Source organism: Panthera leo, chromosome C1 (genome assembly GCF_018350215.1).
Source record: "Panthera leo isolate Ple1 chromosome C1, P.leo_Ple1_pat1.1, whole genome shotgun sequence".
Lineage (NCBI taxonomy): Eukaryota > Metazoa > Chordata > Mammalia > Carnivora > Felidae > Panthera > Panthera leo.
The window spans coordinates 41,957,215-41,980,328 of NC_056686.1; the positions used below are offsets into that span (position 1 = coordinate 41,957,215).

Below are 23,114 nucleotides of genomic sequence, written 5' to 3' on the forward strand. Positions count from 1 at the left end.
GAAGAAAATAACCAACTGGTAAATATGGCTGATAAGTCCAAAGAGATAAAAACTGAGAACTGACAACTGGATTTAGCAATGTGGAGGATAACGACATTTGATGATACAAGTTTTGGTAGACTGACAAGGGTGGAAGACTGAATGCAGTGAGTTAATAGGAAACAGAAATCAGAAATAGTGAATGTGGACAATTCTTTCAAGAAGCTGTACTGCAAACGGGTGCAAAGGAGTAACTGGGAAGGAAAATGATGTCCTTATTTTGCTTTAAAATGGTGGGGGGGGGGGAAGGAGGCACCTGTGTGGCTCAAACAATTGAGTCTTGATTTCAGTTCTTTCGTGATCTCAGGGTTTGTGGATCAAAACCTTGCCCCTCACCCAACCCCCCAACGCTGGGCGTAGAGTCTGCTTAAGATTCTCTCTTCCTCTCACCACGTGTTCTATCAAAATAATAATAATAATAATAATAATAATAATAATAATAATAAATTAAATTAAATGGGAGAAATAAAAGCATGTTTTATTCAATAAAGAATGAAAAATTGCTAACTTAGGCAGGAAAGAGAAAAATTGCTAGAGCAAAGTTCTAGTATAAACAAGAAGGGATGGGATTAAATACACAAGTGTAGAAAATGACTTTAGATAGCAACTAGGGAAGTTATGAAAGGAAGCATCAAAGCAGATTATGTGAATGCAGATAGTAGCAGGCGATAGTGGGAGTATGTAGAAGTTCTTTTTGACTGCTTCAGTTTTCTCAGTAAATAAGCAAAAGCACTAGCTAAGTATTGGTGGTTTGAGAAGAGAGTAGAAAGAAGTCTAGGAAAGTAGGAGTGTTGAAGGGACTAAGAATAAATGTTCAGGGAACTACATAAAATTCAATATAGCTAGAGTAATCATTTCAGTAATGCTTACATTTCTGTAGTAATATGTCTATTTCAGAAGACTACATACTTCTGGAGGACACAATGGCTATTCATCTTTCGTTCTCAGGCCCTCAAGATAATGTCTGGCACATAGCAGGTCCTTAATAAATGAATGTTGAATGATTAAATAAGCAAGCCACCCCCTAGGGGAGGAAAGGGCCTTTATTTTTCCACCAATCTGGCAATATTATTCCCACATGCTAAAGTTTTGGTCACCGCCCAACTCCTGAAGGAAATTTTCCTTGTCTAAATGAAAAAGATACAAAGAATTACCATGACATGATTCAAACAATATACGTCTTCCAAAATGAGGTATAAATTCATTAGAGAATCTCAGTACTGAAAAACTAAACCAGATCAACCCCTCACTTTACAGATGAGGAAAATGAGGCCAAGAGGCTTACGCAAAGTCAGTCCAGTCAATCTACTATTAAAATAGCTTCAATCGAAGGCATCACAAATCCTACAGATAGAAAAGCCAAAAACAAAAACAAAAAAAAAGCTTACTTTGCCATGTTTTTCCTTCATGGCATTACTTTGGTTGTCTGTTTCTGTCTTCTTGGTATCATCTTTTGGTTGGTCTGCCTTAGCTTTGTTTTCCTCAGCAATTGAGTTTTTCTCAGTTGCACTACTTGAATTATATTCCCACTTCACAAACTTCTCTTCTACTATGCCCTTCAGCTGAAAGTCATCCATTCTTTTTGGGTCAAAGCCTTCAATCTATATAAAAAGGCATTCCAAATTGGTAGTGGAAAAATTATTTACAAAAAAAAAAAAAGATGGACAAACAGACAAACCAGAATTCCAGCTTAATATGTTTGAATAGAGCACTCTGCAAGAGCAAACTACGTATATACATGCAAATATATGTCACAAATTCATGCTTACCCAACTTCCAAGTAAGCAAGGAAGAAGAGGGGGTTTTCTTTGTTGTAGAAAAAACATCACCATTAAAGCAAAACAGTAAGAAGGGATTCCGCCATCAGTTTGGGAGTCAATATAGCATAACTGCAAAACGAAGGGGGAAAAAGTACTGACATTTAGCTTTAATTTTCTTTGTTCCCCTCACAATAGGAGCAGCTGGTTTTTTCCTGCTATAATCACTGTAAAACGTTTAAACAATAAAAATTATAAGGAATGACCTGAAATCACACTACCCTGAGATAAAATTAACATAGTGATCTTTCCATTCATTTCTTTATTGTATATAAAGTCACATATATATTTTAGTTTAATGGAATATCATACATAGTGCTTTTACTGTATACACATTTTTAAAATATTATTTTATCTTGCTTCTACTTCTGCCTCAATGTTAACAATATTCTATATACTCTTTCATGCCTTTTTCTCTATCTATACTCTAGTAATCATATACAAATATATTCCTATTTTCTATATAAATGCAGGAAATATTTTATGTTTTATGTCACTCTTACCAAAATTGTGTATTATAGACATGTCTCTGTATATTCTGTATATATTCTTCTCCCTTAATAACGTACAAAGTTCCTCTAAGTCAATTAGTACAGGTCTAATACTTTTTAAGTTTATTTATTTATTTTGAGAGAGAGACAGAGAGAGAGAGAGAGAGAGAGAGAGAAAGAGAGAGAGAAAGAGAGAGAGAGAGAGAGAACGCTGACATGCAGTGCCTGATATGGGGCTCAAACTCACAAACCGTGAGATCATGACCTGAGCCAAAATCAAGGGTTGGACACTTAACCGCCTGAGTCACCCAGGTACCCCATCTAATACATTCTTTTAAATTCTTAAATTATAGTCTACAATCTGGATGGCTACTCAACAGATTCCCCAGCAAAGATATTTATATTCTGTTCCCAATTACTGCCATTTTAAGTAATGCTGTAGTATTTATCCTTATATATATTTCCTAATTACTAGTGCTTATTTATATGAGCTATATTCCCAGCACTGTGTTTACTGGATTTAAAAATGTGTGATATATCTGAATTCTAATAAATAAGATTGTTTTCCAAAATCACTACAAAAATTCTTCTTTTCACCAGTAACATGAGTGTACACATACATGTTCCAACACTAAGTATTACCACTTTTTAAAAATGCCAATAGGATGTATAAGATGTAATTATCTAAGAATTATTTCAATTTGCATTTCCTCAATGCTAAGAGATTATACAATTTTCATAAGTTTAGTAACCATTTAGATTTGCTCTTTTCTGAACTGCCTATTGACTCTTTTGCCAATTTTTCTATTTGCATGCATTGCCTATCAATTTGTATAGATTCATTTTACGTTATAGTTAATAACCCTTTATAGCTGATATATGCACTTCAACAATGTTATTTTTCCCAATCTGTTTTTATTTTGACATTATTTAGGGTACTTTTTATCATATAAAATCTATTAATGCACATATAAATATGCTTATGTAATATAGCTTCAAGGTTTCCTATCATGGCAAAAAGGTTTCTCCAAACTACAGACAACATATACATACTCTTAAGTGTTCTTCTAAAATTTTGATTTTTCATTTAAGTAGAATTTATTTTTGCATTTAGTGTCCTAAGGATCCAACATTATTTTGTTTAAGAAATATACAGTGTGACACCACCATTTAACAAATAAACCATTGTTTTATCACTGAAATCTTTTATTTTTTCATTACATTAAAATTTCATTTACAGTAGGATCTACTTCTGGGCCTTCTATTCTGTTCCACAGATCTATTTGTCTATCCCTACGGCAATGGCATATACTTGACTGAAGCAGTTTTATAGTGGTAAAGTAGGTCCCGTTCACTAGTCTTCTCTTTTTGAATTCTTTTGGCTATTCTCATTCTTCCATATTAACTTTAAGATCATTTTATCAACTTTTAAAAAACTCTTGGTAATTAGAACTACTGTACATTTGAAAATTAAATTAAGGCAATATTACATTTTAAGGGTACCATTTCCCTATCTGAGATCTTTGTATCTTTACATTTTCCAAAATTTTTGGAGTTGTCATCAATTACTCACTTCCCCTCAACTCTCATATCCAATACCTCTACAAGTCCTACCTCCAAAACCATCCCAAATCAGTCTGCTATGCTTCACATCCATTCTAACCCTGCAAAGACCATTATCACCTCTGGCTGATATATTACAGCAGCCTGCTTACTGGGCTCCCTATTTATAATCTTTACCCCAGAAAGATCTTTTCAAAGCATAAATCACATCAAGTCATACACCACTTTTTTTTTTAATATATGAAATTTATTGTCAAATTGGTTTCCATACAACAGCCAGTGCTCATCCCAAAAGGTGCCCTCCTCAATACCCATCACCCACCCTCCCCTCCCTCCCACCCCCCATCAACCCTCAGTTTGTTCTCAGTTTTTAACAGTCTCTTATGCTTTGGCTCTCTCCCACTCTAACCTCTTTTTTTTTTTTTTCTCCCCCTCCCCCATGGGTTTCTGCTAAGTTTCTCAGGATCCACATAAGAGTGAAACCATATGGTATCTATCTTTCTCTCTATGGCTTATTTCACTTAGCATCACACTCTCCAGTTCCATCCACGTTGCTACAAAAGGCCATATTTCATTCTTTCTCATTGCCACGTAGTAGTCCATTGTGTATATAAACCACAATTTCTTTATCCATTCATCAGTTGATGGACATTTAGGCTCTTTCCATCATTTGGCTATTGTTGAGAGTGCTGCTATAAACATTGGGGTACAAGTGCCCCTATGCATCAGTACTCCTGTATCCCTTGGGTAAATTCCTAGCAGTGCTATTGCTGGGTCATAGGGTAGGTCTATTTTTAATTTTCTGAGGAACCTCCACACTGCTTTCCAGAGCGGCTACACCAATTTGCATTCCCACCAACAGTGCAAGAGGGTTCCCGTTTCTCCACATCCTCTCCAGCATCTATAGTCTCCTGATTTGTTCATTTTGGCCACTCTGACTGACATACACCACTTTTAAAACTCTTCCCGTGCTTTCTCGCCACAATGAAAATCCAAATTCCTTACCACAAGAACTTTCACTCTCACTTGCTTCATTCCAGCCACTCCTGCCTTCCTTTCTGTTCCTCACAAGCTCATTTGTACCTTAGAAGCTTTGTACTAGCTATTTGTTGGATGCTATTCCCTCAGACTTTCAACTGGCTGGTTACTCATGCTCTGAGTTTAAATATCACTTTCCCTAACCAGCTAGTGTAAAGTCACTCTCATATCACATCATCTCATCTTTATAGCACTAAATTCTACCAGATATTGTGTTACTTATATATTTGTTTACTGGCTGATTCTTCCACAAATATGTGAGCTTCCTGATAGCAGGACCCTACATAATCTTGTTAGATGTTTCCAGCACCTAGAATAGTATCTGGCCCATAGGAAGCATTTAACAAATGTTTGCTGAATACATGAATTTGTTCGGATTTCACTTTTACCTATCAATAATATAATTTGCTTCCTGTACCCTTGTTATTAAATTTATTCTTTAGTATTCTATAATTTGTGACATGGTCACAAAGGTAATATTTTTGTTTCCACTCTACCAGGTTATTTTCATGACAGAGAAAACCAATTATTGCATATTTAGTCATCTTACAAATTCCCTTATTAATCCCAATAATTTTTTAAAAAATTTTTAAACGTTTATTTTTGAGAGAGAGACACACACACACACAGTGTGAGTGAGGGAGGAGCAGAGAGACAGAAAGACACACAATCAGAAGCAGGCTCCAGGCTCTGAGCTGTCAGCACAGAGCCCAACGTGGGCTCGAACCCACAAACCACAAGATCATGACCTGAGTTGAAGTCGAATGCTTAACTGACTGAGCCACCCAGGCGCCCCTAATCCCAATAGTTTTTTAACTAAAGTTTTGCAGGTATACAATCATATCATTAATAAATTTTATTGTTTTTCCAATATATACATTATTTCATTTCATTTTCTTATTTTATTTTTTAAATCTCCCAAAACGATGTACAACTTCACTGGTGAACTTCTCTGTCGTATTCTTAATTCTAACACATATGGCTTGAGTAATTCACGATTTAAATGATGTTTATTTTTTTAGTAAACAGTCTTTATTATTAATTTTCACTACTAGTTAAGAGTTTTTTTTTTATGAAGAATATGCCTTTTCAGCATCCATGTTTTTTTCCACTTCAAACTGTTAATATAATAAATTATGTTAAGAGGTTTCCTGATATTAAACCATTCGTATATTCCTGAAATCCTGCATAGTCATGGCATATAACCTTTTGTATTCCACTTGTTTATATTTCATCTAGACTTTTGCATCTATATAAGTAAGATTAGTCTATACTTGGATTTTTTTTACTTTTTATTTTTCATTCTCTTATTTATACGATAAAGATAATAATCACTATAGTTTAATGGCTTAGTAAATTTAAGAATTACAGAGTCCTGGCTGGATCAGTCAGTAGAGCATATGACTCTTGATCTTGAGGCCATGAGTTCAAGCCCCATATTAGGTGTATGGCTTACTTAAAAAAAGAAAAAAAAAGTACAATTAAAAATGAAAGGATAAAGAACACTTATAACAAGAGCTTCAATCTGGGGCACCTGGGTGGTTCAGTCGGTTAAGTGTCTGACTCTTGATTTCAGTTCAGGGAATGATCTCACAGGTTCATGAGTTTGAGCCTTGTGTCAGGCTCTGCACTAACAGCTAACAATTCCACTTGGGATTCTCTGTCTCCCTCTCTCTCTGTCCCACCCCTGCTTGCACACACATGCACGCTCTCTCTCTAAATAAATAAACATTTTTAAAAAATTAAATAGGGGCGCCTGAGTGGTTCAGTTGGTTAAGCGTCCAACTTTAGCTCAGGTCATATCTCACAGCTCGTGGGTTTGAGCCCCACATCAGGCCCCGAACTGACAGCTCAGAGCCTGGAGCCTGCTTCAGATTCTGTGTCTCCCTCTCTCTGCACCTCTCCCGTTCATACTCAGTCTCTCTCTCTCTCCCTCTCTCAAAAATTAACATTAAAGATTTTTTTTTAATTAAATAAAATAAATAAGAGCTTCAACTATTCCACTAGAATAAATTCTCATTTCTCCAGAGTACTATGACAGGAGTAATGGCCTAATGACTAAGTCAAGTTAACTACAAATTTTTTTGCAACTGTAAGAAACTGTTAATGTATGCTGTTAACACTATTGGACATCTCACAGAGGAGTAACATTAAGGTAGTTTAAGAGAGAGCTCTCTTAAAACACAGGGATATCATAGCCAAGCTGTGGGAACAACCTTAAAGTCTATCAACAAATAAAGAGATAAAGAAAAATTGGTATACAAATACAATGGAATCTTATTCAGCCTTAAAAAAGAGAATTCTCTCATTTGCAATAATGTGGATGGACCTACAGGACATTTTGGTAAGTGAAAGAAACTAAATATAGTAAGACAAATGCTTATCTCCCTTATGTGCAGAATCTAAAACAGTCAAACTCAAAGGAGGAGAGAGGTTAGAATGGTGATTACCAGAGGCTGGAGGAGAGGGAAATGGAGAGAATTTGGTCAAAAGATACAAAATGTCAGTTATACAAGATGAGTAAGTTCTGGTGATCTAATTTATAGCATGGTGACTATAGGTAATACTACTGTTAGTATATACCTAAAATTTGCTAGGAAGGTACATCCCAAGCATTCTCAACACACACACAAAAGGTAACTATGACAGGTAACAGACTGGTGATTATTTCACAATTAATACACATATCAAATTATCAAGTTGTACAAGTTGTATTTATACATACACACACACACACACACACACACACACACACACACACACACACACACATACACACAAACCTAGGGATCTCTTTTTTATCCTTGTATGAGTATTTTTTAATTGCCTGTCAGCTGGGCCTCCAGAATTTTTTAAACTAAATTATAACTGACACATTACATTAGTTTCAGGTGTACAACACTGTGATTCAACAACTCTATATGTCATGCTATGCACACCACAAGTGACTATACTGACTATAGTCCCAATGCTATACCTTTCACCCATGTGACTTATTCATTCCACAAACGAAAGCCTGTACCTCCCACTCCTCTTCACCCAGTTTGCCCATCACCCTACCCTCTTCTCCTCTGGTAACCACCAGTTTGTTCTCTGTATTTATAGGCCTGTTCCTTCTTTTTTTGTTTGTTTTTTAGATTCCAGATATAAGTGAAATCATATTGTATTTGTCTTTCTTTGCCTAACTTATTTCACTTAGTATAATGCCCTCTATGACCATCCATGATATCACAAATGGCAAGGTCTTTCTTTTTTAATGGCTGAGTAATATTTCATTGTGTATGTGTACACACACACACACACACACACACACACACACACACACACACACAATCTTCTTTATCCATTCATCTATCAATGGATAGTTGTGTCACTCCCTTATCTTGGCGATTGTAAATAATGCCAATAAACACAGAGGTGCATATGTCTTTTGGAGTGTTTTCTTTTTCTTTGAGTAAATACCCAGGAGTGGAATTACTGAATTGTATAGTACTTTCGATTTTAATTTTTTGAGGAACCTCCGTACTATTTTCCACAGTGGCTGCACCAATTTACATTCCCATCAACCTTGCAAGAAGGTTTCTTTTACTTTACATTCTCACCAACACCAGCTATTTCTTATCTTTTGATAAGACAAAGTGTAATGGCGCTTTTGATGTGCATTTTCCTGATGATTAGTAATGTTGAGCATCTTTTCATCTGTTGGCCAGCTATATGTCTTCTTTGGAAAAATGTCAATTCAGGTCCTCTGCCCATTTTTTAACTGGATTATTTGGTATTTTGGTACTGACTTGTAAAAGTTCTTTACACATTTTGGATATTAAGCACTTATCAAATACATCATCTGCAAATATCTTTTCCCATTCAGTGGGCTGCCTTTTTATTTTGTTGACGGTTTCCTTATAAGTACAAAACCTTTTTATTTTGGTGTAGTCCTGATAGTTTATATTTTTGCTTCCCTTGCCTAAAAAAACACATCTAGAAAAAGGTTGCTAAGGCTGATGTCAAAGACATTACTGCCTATGTTTTCTTCTAAGAGTTTTATGGTTTCAGGTCTCACATTTAGGTCTTTAATCCATGTTAAGTTTGTTTTTGTGTATGGTATAAGAAAGTGGTCCAGTTTCATTTTTTTCCATGTAGTGGTCTCCAGGAATTTCTTTCAGATGTCAAATACTGCTAAAATTAATTCTTTTTTTCTTTAAAAATTTTTTAAATGTTTGTTTATTTTTGAGAGAGAGAGAGAGACAGAGCATGAGTGGGGGAGGGGCAGACAGAGAGGGAGACACAGAATCTGAAGCAGGCTCCAGCCTCTGAGCTGTCCACAAAGAGCCTGACACAGGGCTCGAACTCATGAACCATGAGATCATGACCTGAGCCAAAGTCGGACGCTCAACCAACTGAGCCACTCAGGCGCCCCTAATTCTTATGTTAACCAAAGAAAAGTGACTCTGAGTCAGGAAACTTGTCTATAAAGGGCTGATAAGGCTAAATAGTTTTAAAAGGCTTTACTTAAAAACGATTTCCTATTACTGGGAGGCTAAAATTAAGAGAGGAGACAGCCAGAGAATAGTCAAGAGCAATTTCATTACATCAGTTACAGAATAAATTATATTCATATACTAGAATTTTTCTGAACTCTCAAATTGTGGAAAATCTGTGCTTTATTATAAAATGTACAATGTGGCTTAAAACCTCAAGATAAATAAAGCTGTTTTAAAAAAAGTCTTTGAGAGAAAAAATACACCATGAATTATTTCTAGGTTTCTTACAATAAATTCAGCAAATGAAAACCATGAAAAAAAGCTCTTTGCAACCAACACAACCGCCAAAAATCAGGCACACTGTTCTGTTGGATCTAATAGAAAAGAGCCACTCTTAACCAGCTTCATACTGCATTTTTTTAGTGTACTTCATTGACTAGTACATTCAGAATCAACAGAAGTTTGAGAAATCTTCTAAGAGCCACTTTAGGAAACAAAGTTAACAGACTACATTTTTTTTTTCCAAATGAAAGTAACTTGTATGAATATCATTCATATTCTTCTCACACAGTCTACCTTAGTTGAATAAAAGAATATCTTAAGAAAACGGAAACTATTTTCTAATAACTAAACTTATGACATAGTTAAGAAATATTACCCAAGGGGCTACTGTTTACACTTTCATCCCTTATGAAGCCACTAACCTTCCCAGAGTTGGTACACTGAGTTTCCTGAATGATAGCTATGCTTCATGTACCAGTCTCATCCCACACTCTGAGAAACCTTGGTTACTAGTGTTGTCCTCACAGACTTCACAATTTCATGGAAGAAAACAGATCACAAACAAATAAATATATGTATGGCAGGTAGTAGTAAGTGCTATGAAAAAAATAAAGCAGGGTAAAGACAGGGAAAATGATGAAGGCAATGCTATTTTATATATGGTTTCCCTTGTCAGGGAACCCTGACAAGGTAAAATTTAAGCAAAAATTTGAAAAAAGGAAAAAAGTAACCATGCTGGGTATGTGGAGTAAGAACATTCTAGATGAAGAGAACAGCAAACACAAAGGTCTTGAGTTGAAAAAACCCCAACCTTAGAATTCTGACTGCTCCTCCTTACTCAACCAGCTGGTTCTGCCCCAATCCTGAGTTCAATCCTCTTATCAGAGTCCAAACAAAAAAATTCCAAGAAGAATCCTCTAGCAGTTTTTGCTCTCAATTTACTCATTTCACCACCACCCCCTTAATCCATCTTCTTTGTATAAGACTGAGAATTTATACTCATCACTACTGTAACAAGTGATGAATACTATACTGATAAGAACACACTCAGAAAGGCTAAACTCTCTCTCTCTCTCTCTCTCTCTCTCTCTCTCTGGTCTTTTGGACTGATAATGGTAGTGACTTTATCACTCCTCCTTACCTCCATACCAAAGAAATGACAACAAAGGATACCACAGCCTTTCAAAATTAATTCTAATTTAAGAAACAGATAACTGATTCTCAGCAGTTACCCGAGTAGAAATTGCTGTAGGTTATCAGTAACTTAGAGGAAAGAGAACAATGTTCTGAGACAGAGACAGGAAAAAAGATGCTAACAAAAAAAACCTTGCAAACCTATGCATTAACTTGCATAACCACATCTTACAACTTTAACTTACATTAAGGGTGAAAACTTGAGCCTCATTTGTTATGTGAAAGAAAATGTTTCTGTACTACATAAAAGGAGAATAATAAAATATATCAATTACTCTGTATGTCTAGGAGACTTCATTTTCATGTCCATAATCAGAACCTGCCACATCATTTTCTGTCTGGCACAGATAACTATTTTATCCCCATATATTATGATTTATCTTACATGTTAGTACAGGAAAAAGCCTGAGTTATCTTAAAGATAAGTACTTTTTTCTTCTGTTCCACTTACCTTAGCCCAGTAGCGAAAGGCTAACACCAAAGGAGTAAAAACAGGTTCCGCCTTGCCAAGAGCAGCAAGTAAATCAGTAGTGAGGCATGCCATATCATTTCCTGCACTCACTCTACAAAGTAAACCACTGTGAATGAGAAAGAAACAAATTTCACTGTATTAAAACCTTAAGAACCAGAATATTCCAAATCCTATGGTTATTCTTTCCAGTCACCGTATTTTAATACCAAGGAAGTCATAATAAAAACAAATAGATTTTAATAGATTGAGAGATAACTGGAAACGACAAATCATTTCTATCACTAGAGTTCCATAAAAAGTAAAGATGTTTTCAATACTCATTTGTACTTCAGAAATGAATTTCAACCTCACTTAGTATTTAAATTCTTCAGAAATTAATTTCAAGGGGTGCCTGGTGGGTGGCTAAGTGGGTAAGCATCCAACTCTTGATTTCAGTTCAAGTCATGATCTCACGGTTCATGGGACAGAGCCCCATGTCAGGTTCTGTGCTGACAGTACGGAGCCCACTTAGGATTCTCTCTCTTCCTGTCCCTCCCCTGCTCTTGTGAGTGAACGCATGCACTCTCAAATAAATAAAAAAAAAAAAAAAAATTAATTTCAAAAGAAGCATTAACATTCACCAAAATTTGATTTATATCAGAGAAAAGGCATTGATCTCATCACTGTCAAGTAGTGTAACATACCTTCCTGGCTCATTCTTTTTGCTCTGCACATGATAAAAAGAAAAAATGAAATACTGAAGTAACCAGCTATACTTCTTGACTCGAATTTTTCCTATCTAAGCTTTCATTTTACTGATATGCTACTTTGGATTAGAAAGGACGTACATACGAACCCTCAAATAATGCTTAAATGTAAGTGAAAATAGGAGCTATATTAAAGGAGTGATGGAATTAGAGTAAAGATATTTGGTGGCAGGGAGAAGAATGTATTTGAGGTTCCACAAAGAGGCAATTTGACACACTGTGGATACAAAACAAAAAACAGAAAACACTAGGAGTCAGAATACTTCCATTCTGATCCTGATTTTACTCTAAATGTTGTGAATCTGGCCAAATCATTTAATCCCTCCAGATTCCAATTTTTTAATTAGAAAATAACAAAGTTGAATTAGATCTCCATAGATTCTTCTAACTTTGAATAAGAAAATATAGTACTCTTAAAATGTAAGATATACAAGTTAGTATTCAATAAAAGAACACTTAAAGAACACTTAATTACTTCTGTATTGTTTTTATGTCTCCCACATTGATCGCAAATAGGATTATCTCAGTTTCCTTTTTGAAAGGCGCTTTGCTCTCAATCCTATATACATCAGACTAAAAAGGCAACATTAGTCTTCAGTGACTCATTCAATTTCAGTGAACTAAAAATTAGATTCTAAAATATTGTGGGCTCCTTGAGAAGAGCGGCTATTTCCTATTTATGTTTGTATCCTTACAGCAAAGCAGTACCTAACATACAGTAAATGCACAATGCTGTTGGGTGAATGAACTTCTCTGAGAAAAAAATGGAAGTTCTGCCTTACTGTGTTTTGTGTTTAATTGGTAACTCTCCTTTTTTTGACATGCTTTTAGTAAGCTTTTATTTTTAATAGATAGTATATTAATCTAAGGAGAAATCTAAAACAAAATTTTCTGGAGCGCCTGGTGGGTCAGTCAGTCAGTTGAGCGTCTGACTCTTGATTTCAGCTCAGGTCATGACCTCATGGTTCATGGGATAGAGCCCCAAGTCAGGATTCTGTCTCTCCTTCTCTGTCCCTACCCTGTGCATGCACATTCGCATGTGTGCATTCTCTCCCTCAATAAATAAACTTTAATAATAAAATAAAATAAAATAAAATAAAATAAAATAAAATAAAATAAAATAAAATAAAATAAACAAAATAAAATTTTCTGCCTTGGAAATGTTCACTGTATATTTACTTGTTATTTCAAAAACTATTTTCTTTTCATTGTTACTAACCTTTTCCGATCTTTGCACACCACAACAGGAACTTTGGCATGAAAATCAGATTCCACATCTATATATAATACTAATAAGGAAAAAAATAAAACAAGTAAGCTATTGCCAACATCTCTCAAATATTTACTTTATGGTAAACATTAAGTGATAGTTTCCTTCTAAAAATCATTTGCGTTGCTTCTGTGGGATAATACACACTCCACATTATAAGCATCAACCCAACAGAATCTCCTACCTCTCTTGGTGTCATTTGCTATATATCATAAATGACAGGCACAGTCCCAAATATTGTCCAAAAATTATAATCAGCTTAAGAAGAAAGGTCTTAACATCTCTAAAAATTTGAACATTTTCCAGTAAGTATATAATCTAGTCAAAGTGATTAAACCTTCAAAAATATGGCAAACAACAAACACCACTTACTTCTATTTCCAAAGGAGTCATGAAATGAAAACCTACAATGCTTCGACAATTTAGTTGTTTTAAGTTATCCATGCAAGTAAAAGGCTAACTCTGCTGGCCCCATTTCCTGTTACTATATGAAAAGTTTGCCCTAATCAATCAAAGAGCCTAAGGAAGAAGAGGGTAAAGCACACTTCCACTCTGAAGTCTTTCTCTACATCTCCCAGGAAGGCCCCATGACATAAATGTCCAATCTAATGAAAATAGATAGTTTAATTTATTTCATCTGAAGTTAAAAGAAAATCTCTTAGTAGTACTTGTTGGGATTATTAATTTATTAAAAATCCATGTGCTGAAGATTTATATGCCAGGAATTGCATTATGCACAGTGGTTATGACAATTAATTAGTAAGACACAAAGAGCTCAATTAAGGGTTTGCAAAACATAAATCCTGTAAATAACAAGACAGAGATCTTAAAGGAATACAATGAAGGCTTAAAGAAGGTAATAATTTTTGAATCAGACTGAATTTTATAAACCTATGTTATGTGACTTAAGATGATCTAGTCATGTATTTAACATACGTTTGCTAGGCTGATACTGTCCAGTGAATCTAAAGAGGTAAAAGCTCTATATCTATCTCTTATCTGTAATATGCTTTAGTTTTTGTGCAGTAACAAGCAAGTATTTATTACGAAATAAAACTATATTAAAATCCCTTTACAAGATTCATTACATCGAATTATTTTCATAAAAACTAATTTCCCAGGAAAATGGCTAACAAGAAGCTGACAAATAATGGCGAGCTGACAGGGCAAAGAGAGAGAGAGAGAGAAACAGAGAGAGAGAAGGAAGTTAGAGCTGACTATGAAGTCAATGACAGAGTAAAGGAGGGTCAATAAGCGATCTTTTCTAAGCCAAACTGAAAATATTTTTGCCAGATATTTGTAACTCATAAAATTTAAGATGATAATAGGATTAATAACAACAATCACAGCAGCAAAAATTTAGTAAGAAGTCACTGCATGTAAACCAAGCACTTCTAAGCTGTGGCTTAACCCATTTCATCCTCCCAACAATCTTCTCATCAAAAAGATACTATACTGGACTGCCTGGGTAGCTCAGTCAGTTAAGCATCTGACATTTGGTTTCGGCTCAGGTTATGATCTCACAGATTGTAAGCTCAAGGCCCATGTCCAGCTCTGGGCTGACAGTATGGAGCCTGTTTAGAATTCTCTCTCCCCCTTCTCTCTGCCCCACCCCTGCTTGTATTCTCTCTCTCTCAAAATAAGTAACCTTAAAAAAAAAAAAAAAAAAAAAAAAACACACTATATTACTGCCATTTTATAAATGAGAAAACTGAAGCATTAACACTTCAGTAATTTGTCAAAGGATCCAACCAATAAGTGGCAGAAGTAAAATTTGAGCCCAGTTAAGTCTGGCTCCATATCCTGAGCTCTTAGGCATTTACTTTTAACAAGAAAAGCAATAAATAAAAAAACAAGAAAATAATATTGTACTACCTGACTTAGGGGGTGGTTTAAGACAGATGTAATTTAAAAACTTTTTTATTTTGAAAGTATTTTTACCTATACGAATGTCCATTTTACATCAAAAACAATCCAGACAGACAAGAAAGATATGAGAAACATACTAGGTATGACTTGGTTGATGTAATATAAATGATTAATTATTATTTTAAGTGGAAAAAAAAATACTTACTCAATGCATGCAGCACACATTTTTTCCCAAGTCTCTCCTAAATCTTCCTTCATCAGTGACTTCCTAATGATTACAGGTTTTCTGTCTTCTTTTACACAAGAAATGCCCATAACATTTTTAAATTACCCAATAGGCAGTACTTTTTTACATACCAATTTTAAATATACTTTTTATCTAATGACATGTAAATTTTATAGCACACCTATTCAACAAATATGTAAGTGTATGTAATATAATGACTCATATATGCTACTACAAGTGTTAAACTTGGTTAGCCATATATAAAAAACACAGGGCACATACCCTCAAAGAATTTTCTTTAGAAAGACAAAAAAAAGAAACTCACCACTTTTTTTTAAAATCCCAAGCACTTGTATCAGAAGATCTGGATGATTCATCTAAAAAAATTCAAAGTAAATCAATATACTAATTTCAAAGTTCAAGGTGCAAACATTAGAGAGAATTCGATTTCATTAAATATTTAAATAAAACCAATCTATTTTAAAATAATGAAAAAAGAATAGTTAAAACACTTTTATGGTAACATATCTTGTTCATGGAACTAGAATATAATAAATCATGTAGTGCTATTCTTCCAGCAATATTTCTAGAATTAATAAGTTCTTAGAATGAGAAAAGATTCTGGAATTTCACAGCAAAATAAACAGAAAAGAAACCAGTTTGCCAAATAGCCTTCAAAGAGAAGTTGTTGAGATAGGAAATTTAAGAGATACTGGTAACTGGCAGCATGGTCAAAAGGCTTAGATTAAATACTACTTTAAAATACAAACTTGTCAAATGCTTAGTTTAGTATGTACTTTGTTGCTGAAGTATTTAATAATCATGTACTAATGGTAAGTAAATAACTGTATGAGATAAGAAATTAAAACATCAAGTTTTCACCTAAATCATTAATTTTCACCTAAGCATTAAAATTATTCAATGACATGTAAAATGTCAACCGACTATTTTAAATGTTTCATAGGTCAATAAATAAATAATGTTAGCAGTGTTAATTACTACTTATGGTAAGTACCCAGAATGTACCAGGCACACTATACAAAAATGTTTGGTATACAGCATCTTATTTAATATAAAAGTTATTATTATCCCTGTTTTAGAAATTAAAAAACTGAGTCTCAAAAAGGCCAAGTCACTTGCTCATTGCAGCCAAGACTTGAACACAGAAGTATGATTTTAAAGTTATTTTCACTTTCTATACTGCCTACAAGTGATAACTATTCAACACCATCAAATATGTACAAGCATTTTCCCTTTTTACTGCATTCCCCTGCTTCCTTCCTTCTCTCCCTTATTTTTATTCCACCTATATCTAGTACCTAATAGTTTCCAAAATCACATTTAATTACACTATAAACCAGAATCTTATAGTCCCCTACACCTTCTCTAAAAAGATAATCAACTAAAAATTACCAAGTACTAGTTAAGAACCACATAAAAAAGTGTTTTCATAATTACTTACCCTGGGAGGAAATTTTATATCTATATTAACATCACTACTTTTCAGAGCAAACTTAGTCAGAGATGAGCCATACAACCTAAGTGAACACTCTGGAAATAAAGGAAAAAATATGAAAGCATGAAATAGTGTGCAAATATGAGAAATTTCTTAAAAACGATAATAGGAAAATTACATATGTTTCAATTATATGTCTTCAATTCTAGTACAACATTTATAGAAGAATGACATCCTTTCTAACTGATCTGCAAAAAAATAAAAATGCTTCTCAGTTATGGGATTCAGGGACAGAGAAGGAAGAAATTACTCATAAAAGTTCAGTGTTTACACAAAATATTAGTAATAGTTCATTTAGGAATGACTAGAAGTATGTTTAATATTTAATATGTAACAGTGAAAATGTACTAACCTAGGTATAGCTACTGTCATAAACTACATTTATTTACTCTTAGATATTTATATTTATGTAAGAGATAATAGCACTTTAAATGGGGAAGGGATCATAGACATTGAATGCCAATGCTCTTTAAAAATACAAAATGAAGGCTCGTCACTTGATATTATAAACCTAAACCGCCCCCCCAAGAAAAAACAAAACACAAACAAAAAACCCTGTGGTTTTTCAAGATTTCATAGACCAAAATATATAGGAATAATAACATACAACTTACATATTTTTCAAACTATCAAATACATTATTCAAAAATCATCATAAGGTAAATTTTAAAAGGATCTCACCAGAGGGCAAGTTGAAAATAACATGATTGGGACTACTCAGGCAGGTTCAGTTTCTTAGAAAGTGTGAGTTTATACTCATTTGTATAGATAGAAGTCTACTGTTCAAGTTCACAAAACGTCTGAAAATCACTGAAATCATTAACATCATAAAAACTTCATTTCTGTCCATTTTTTAATATATTTTACTTATTTTTTTAAAGTAGGCTCCACAGGGCGCCTGGGTGGCTCAGTCGGTTAAGCGCCCAACTTCAGCTCAGGTCATGATCTCACAGTTTCTGAGTTCGAGCCCCATGTGGGACTCTGTGCTGACAGCTCAGAGAATGGAGCCTCCTTTGGATTCTGTGTCTCCCTCTCTCTCTGCCCCTCCCCCACTCATGCTCTGTCTCTCACCTTCAAAAATTAAACATTAAACAAAAAAAATTTAAAGTAGGCTCCACACACAACATGGGGCTCGAACTCACAACCCCAAGATCAAGAGCTGCAGGCTCTACCGACTGAGCCAGCCAGGTGTCTGCATTTTTCTTCTCAAAATAGTAAATTATTTCTGTATATAATTTAAATTAGTATTCATTGTACTTTAGGTAGAAAACCACATTACAGAAATAAAATGAAATGCAAATGTTTTCCATTTTTTAATTTCAATTTTATATTTTCTTATAAATCTCACAAATGGCTCTATATAAAACTGTAATTTGTCAACTGTCCAAAATCCCGCTGGTGGTGAGAAATAAGTTTTATTGAATAGACATTTACTTAAATTCAATATTGATGCAAAAACAGTATTAAGTGTTAAGCAAATATAATCTTTATATAAATGTCTACAATAAACCTGGCACAACTCCCCTTTACACCAAAAATATAAGCTTTCTGTAAAGAAAGAGCAGAGTCAAAAAGAAATAAAAGGGCAAATTTTACTTGTAATGACCCTACTTAAAGTAAATTAATTTTTCCCCACCATCGGCCATAAGAATCTTTTTCAGTGACTAGGTGGAATATACACACTGAAAATAATATAATTAAAATGTCCACTCAGAAGTCAAAGATACTGAAAAATAATATAAAATATAATATTTGACCTATAAGAAATTTTCCTATATCTGACATTTTAAAACTCTTCTTCTTGTCATAATTCTCTATTTTACTTTTCTGAAATATTTCCCAAAAACTCACTTATAAAATAATTAAATTCATCTACTTTTAAGATGGGAGAAACAAACAGAAAGGAAACATTAAGAAATTTACACTAAGTTTAGCAAGAAGCAAGGGGAAAAGTTGTATAATTTTACTAATTAAGCATAAAGCGTATCTGTACCTGGTAAAAATGTTGTTACAACCTTTGACATTTCCTCCACAATTTCCTGACGGACCCTGAGGTCATCATCTGTTATTCCGTGTTCTTTTGCTAATTCAATAACTGCAACACTTAAAGCAGCCAAGTGGGCAGGGGAAGGAGGTGGCAGAGAACGAAGCTCACTTTCTTCCTGTTTTTCCTATTAATGTAACATTTAACAATAACATAAAAAAATTTTTTTTCTACTTTAATGTCCTTATATTTAGGATAGAAGAACATAAATATATTAACTCAACAAATATTCACCTTCTATATGCCAGATTTAATTTAAGACACCGAGGATATGGAAATGAACAAGAGACAGAAATGTTGTAAGTACTGGAAGATTAAGAAGTCTTTGGGGGGAGGTTATTATTAAACATTAAAAACTAAAACTTGTTCTACTGTACTGTCTTCATAAATTCTGAAATGCTACATCAAAGCCAAAATACTGTAAGTAAAACACTTAGCTGATAATTCTGTGGATAATTTTGCTGCAGCAAAAAGATTGTTTCAGGTGGAGGAGAAAGTCTTGAATCCTCTCTGATCTGCACATGATATCAGATTAAACGGTCACAGGAAAAGATCCTAGGCACTATCATCACATTTGTTATACAGAATACCATTTACATTTGATTTCTTTCTGTTCTTTTATCCATCTAATACTAGGCAAAATGTTTCCCAAAACCCTGATTCTACTGAAAGTTTGAAAGCCAATTTAAACCAAAAAGCTAAAGAGAGACTATATTGATTTTTAAAGATTGATTTATTATTCTGGTTTTTAAAATTTTTTTAAAGTTTATTTATTTGAGAGACAGAGGGTGAGTGAGGGAAGGGCAGAGAGAGATAGAGGGAGAGAGAGAATCCCAAGTAGGCTCCGCACTGTCAGCATGGAGCCTGATGCAAGCTTGAACCCACAAACCGTGATACCATGACCCAAGCCGAAACCAAGAGTCACTCAACCAACTGAGCCACGCAGGTGCCCCTATTATTTTGATTTTTTAAAAAACTACATGCTAACTGCAAAAGCTACATAAAACATAGGAAAATACAAAGAAGAAAATCATCCACACAATGTCGTCCTATTTCCTTTACTTTTTTTTTTTTTTTTACCACAACGAAGACCATATCATTTCTTTAATATTATAATAATGGCATTTTCTATTACCACATTTTAGTCAAGAGACATTCTCTTATTTTTGATACATGTAGTTCCCAACAAATTGAAAAATCAGAAGTAGTTTGTTCGCTCTCCTCCACCCCTACACTGCACTTAAACAAAGACTGGTCTATTCCTAATTTTATTCATTGTTACTATATTCAGTCTTAACATAAGTAAAGTTTACCTAAGGTACAGAAAATCAAACATGGCCATAAGACAGCTTCATTTTTCTTCCAAATTTTTAGTTAAATTCTAGTTAGAGGAAATAGACAACAAATAAATATATACATTCATGTCAGATAAAGCTATGAAGAAAAATCAAACAGGGTGAGAGACGAGTTTGATGGGTAGGGGGTATTATTTTAGAATAGAGTGGACAAAGGTAACTCTAAGCAGGTAATATTTGGCAGAAACCTAAAAATGAAGAACAGAAATGTTTAAATTTCTGAGGGAAGAGCATTCAGACACAGAGATGATAAATGCAAAGACTTAAGAGGCAACAAAGTACCTACCTAATGTTACTTGAAGAGATCAATGTGATTAAAGAGGTAACTAAATGATGAGGCTGAAAAGTTAACTAGAAGCCAAATATTGTATGACCTTATGATACGTGATAAGGACTTAAACTTTTATTCTAAGTTGGGAAGCCAGTGAAGAGCTATGAGCAGGAAGTAACATGTTATGACATGTTGTTGTTTTTTTTTTTAAGTTTATTTATTTATTTTGAAACAGAGAGAATTCCAAGCAGGCTCCACACCATCAGCACAGAGCCCGATGCAGGGCTCAAACCCACGAACCAGGAGGTCATGACCCAAGCCAAAGTCAAGAGTTGGGCGCTCAACTGACTAAGCCACCTAAGTGCCCCCACATGTTATAACATATTTTAAAAGAACAGTCCTGGCTGATAAATGAAAAAAGAATGGACTGTGGGGGGCAAGAAGGAAGGGTAAATTGGAAAGAGTCCAGGTTAAAGATGGTGGTAACTTAGACTAAAACAAAAAGAGTAGAAGTGCCTGACTGATTCAGTTGGGAGAACATGGGACTTTTGACCTCAGGATCATGTATTTGAGCCCTACACTGGGCATGGAGACTAGTTAAAAAAAAAAAAAAAAAAATCCCAGAGGCACCTGGGTGTCTCAGTCGGTTAATATTGGACTTTGATTCAAGTCATGATCTCAGGGTTCATGAGTTTGAGCCCCACACTGGGCTCTGTGCTAACAGCTCAGAGCCTGGAGCTTGCTTCAGATTCTGTGTCTCCCCCTCTGCCCTTCCCCCACTCATGCTCTCTCTCTCAAAAATAAACATTAAAAATAATTTAAACCCTAGGGATGGTAATAGCTTTCCACTATTAAACAAACAACAAAATTCCAAACAGAAAGAGTAGAGTGTGTGCAAATGACTCAATTTGGAATATATAATGTTTCAAGGTAAACGCTATAGAATTTGTTAACAGTTTGAATGTGGGATGTAGATGAGAGAGACAAATCAAAGATGATTCAAAAGTGCTTGTCCAAAGCAACTGGGTAAACAAATGGTGGTGTTTCTGGTGATATCTGGTAAGTTCTGGAAAGAATTAGTTTAGTCTAAGAAAACATGCCCGGGGCACCAGGGTGGCTCAGTCAGTTAAGCGTCCGACTTTGGCTCAGGTCATGATCTTGCAGTTTGTGGGTTCGAGCCCCGCGTCGGGCTCTGTGCTGCCAGCTCAGAGCCTGGAGCCTGTTTCTGATTCTGTGTCTCCCTATCTCTCTGCTCCTCCCCTGTTCATGCTCTGTCTCTCTCAAATATCAGTAAACATTAAAATATATGTATATATGGGGTGTGTGTGTGTGTGTGTATATATATATATAGAGAGAGAGAGAGAGAGAGACAGGGAGAGAGAGAGAGAGAGAGAGAAAACATGCTCAAGAAGTAAGAGCTTGCTAACAAGTCATCTATTTCCACTCTCTGGCCATTCATCCCATTCCCCTTACATCTACCAGTTAGTCTCCTACTTCAAAACTTTCAGTAAATCCTCAACAGAATACTAGCAAACCAAATGCAGCAAAATATTAAATAGATTATATAGCATGACCAAGTGCAATTTATTCCTGTAATGTAAGAAGAGTTCAACATACAATAGTCAATCAACGTAATCACCATCTTAATAAATGAAAGAAAAAAAAATGACTTGAATACCTTGATACAGAAAAAGCATTTAACAAAATTCACCCTTTTGTGGTTATAAAAAACAAAAACAAAAACAAAAGCACTCACCAAACTAGGAATAAAAGTAAATGACCTCAACATAATAAAGACCTATATAAAAACTCACAGCTAACATTAAACTCAGTGGTTAAAGACTAAAAGCTTTTTCTCTAAGATCAGGAACAAGTCAAGAATGCCAATTTTCGGGGTGTCAGGTTGCTCAGTTGATTCAGCATCCGACTTCAGCTCAGGTCATGATCTCATGGTTCATGAGTTAGAACCCCACACTGGGCTCACTGCTGACAGTGCAGAGCCCACTTCAGATACTCAGTCCCTCTCTCTCTCTGCTCCTCCCCTGCTCGCACTCCCTCTCAAAAATAAACATTAAAAAAAATAAATAAATAAAATAATGCCCATTTTTACCACTTCTATTCAACATATTATTAGAAGTGCTAGCCAGAGGAATTAGGCAAGAAAAAGAAATAATAGGCAACTAACTTGGAATGGAAGAAATAAAATTATCTCTATGAATAGATAACAAGCTAATATGTAAAAAACCCTAAAGATGCCATTAAAAAAAACTGTTAGAACTAATGAACAAATTCAGTAAAGTAGAATACAAATCAACATGTAAAAATCAGTTGCATTTCTATACACTAAGGAACACCTGGGTGTCTCAGCTGGTTAAGCATCAAACTCTTGACTTAGGCTCAGGTCTTGATCTCACGATCATGAGACTGAGCCCCATGCTGG

The 23,114-nt window shown here is 34.7% G+C and overlaps 1 protein-coding gene across 4 annotated transcripts in view; it reads right to left on the reverse strand.

The window, feature by feature from the left end:
- Positions 1–23,114, reverse strand: part of TUT4 (terminal uridylyl transferase 4) — a 109,480-nt gene that overhangs the window by 57,712 nt on the left and 28,654 nt on the right. For all 4 annotated transcript variants that reach the window (XM_042951303.1, XM_042951306.1, XM_042951305.1 and 1 more), the window contains exons 6-12: positions 18,998–19,175; positions 16,951–17,039; positions 15,814–15,865; positions 13,343–13,412; positions 11,357–11,483; positions 1,809–1,928; positions 1,428–1,640 (exon numbers count right to left, since the gene is read on the reverse strand). In XM_042951303.1, the coding sequence (XP_042807237.1) occupies positions 1,428–1,640; positions 1,809–1,928; positions 11,357–11,483; positions 13,343–13,412; positions 15,814–15,865; positions 16,951–17,039; positions 18,998–19,175 (849 nt within the window). The remainder of the gene's footprint in view (positions 1–1,427; positions 1,641–1,808; positions 1,929–11,356; positions 11,484–13,342; positions 13,413–15,813; positions 15,866–16,950; positions 17,040–18,997; positions 19,176–23,114) is intronic.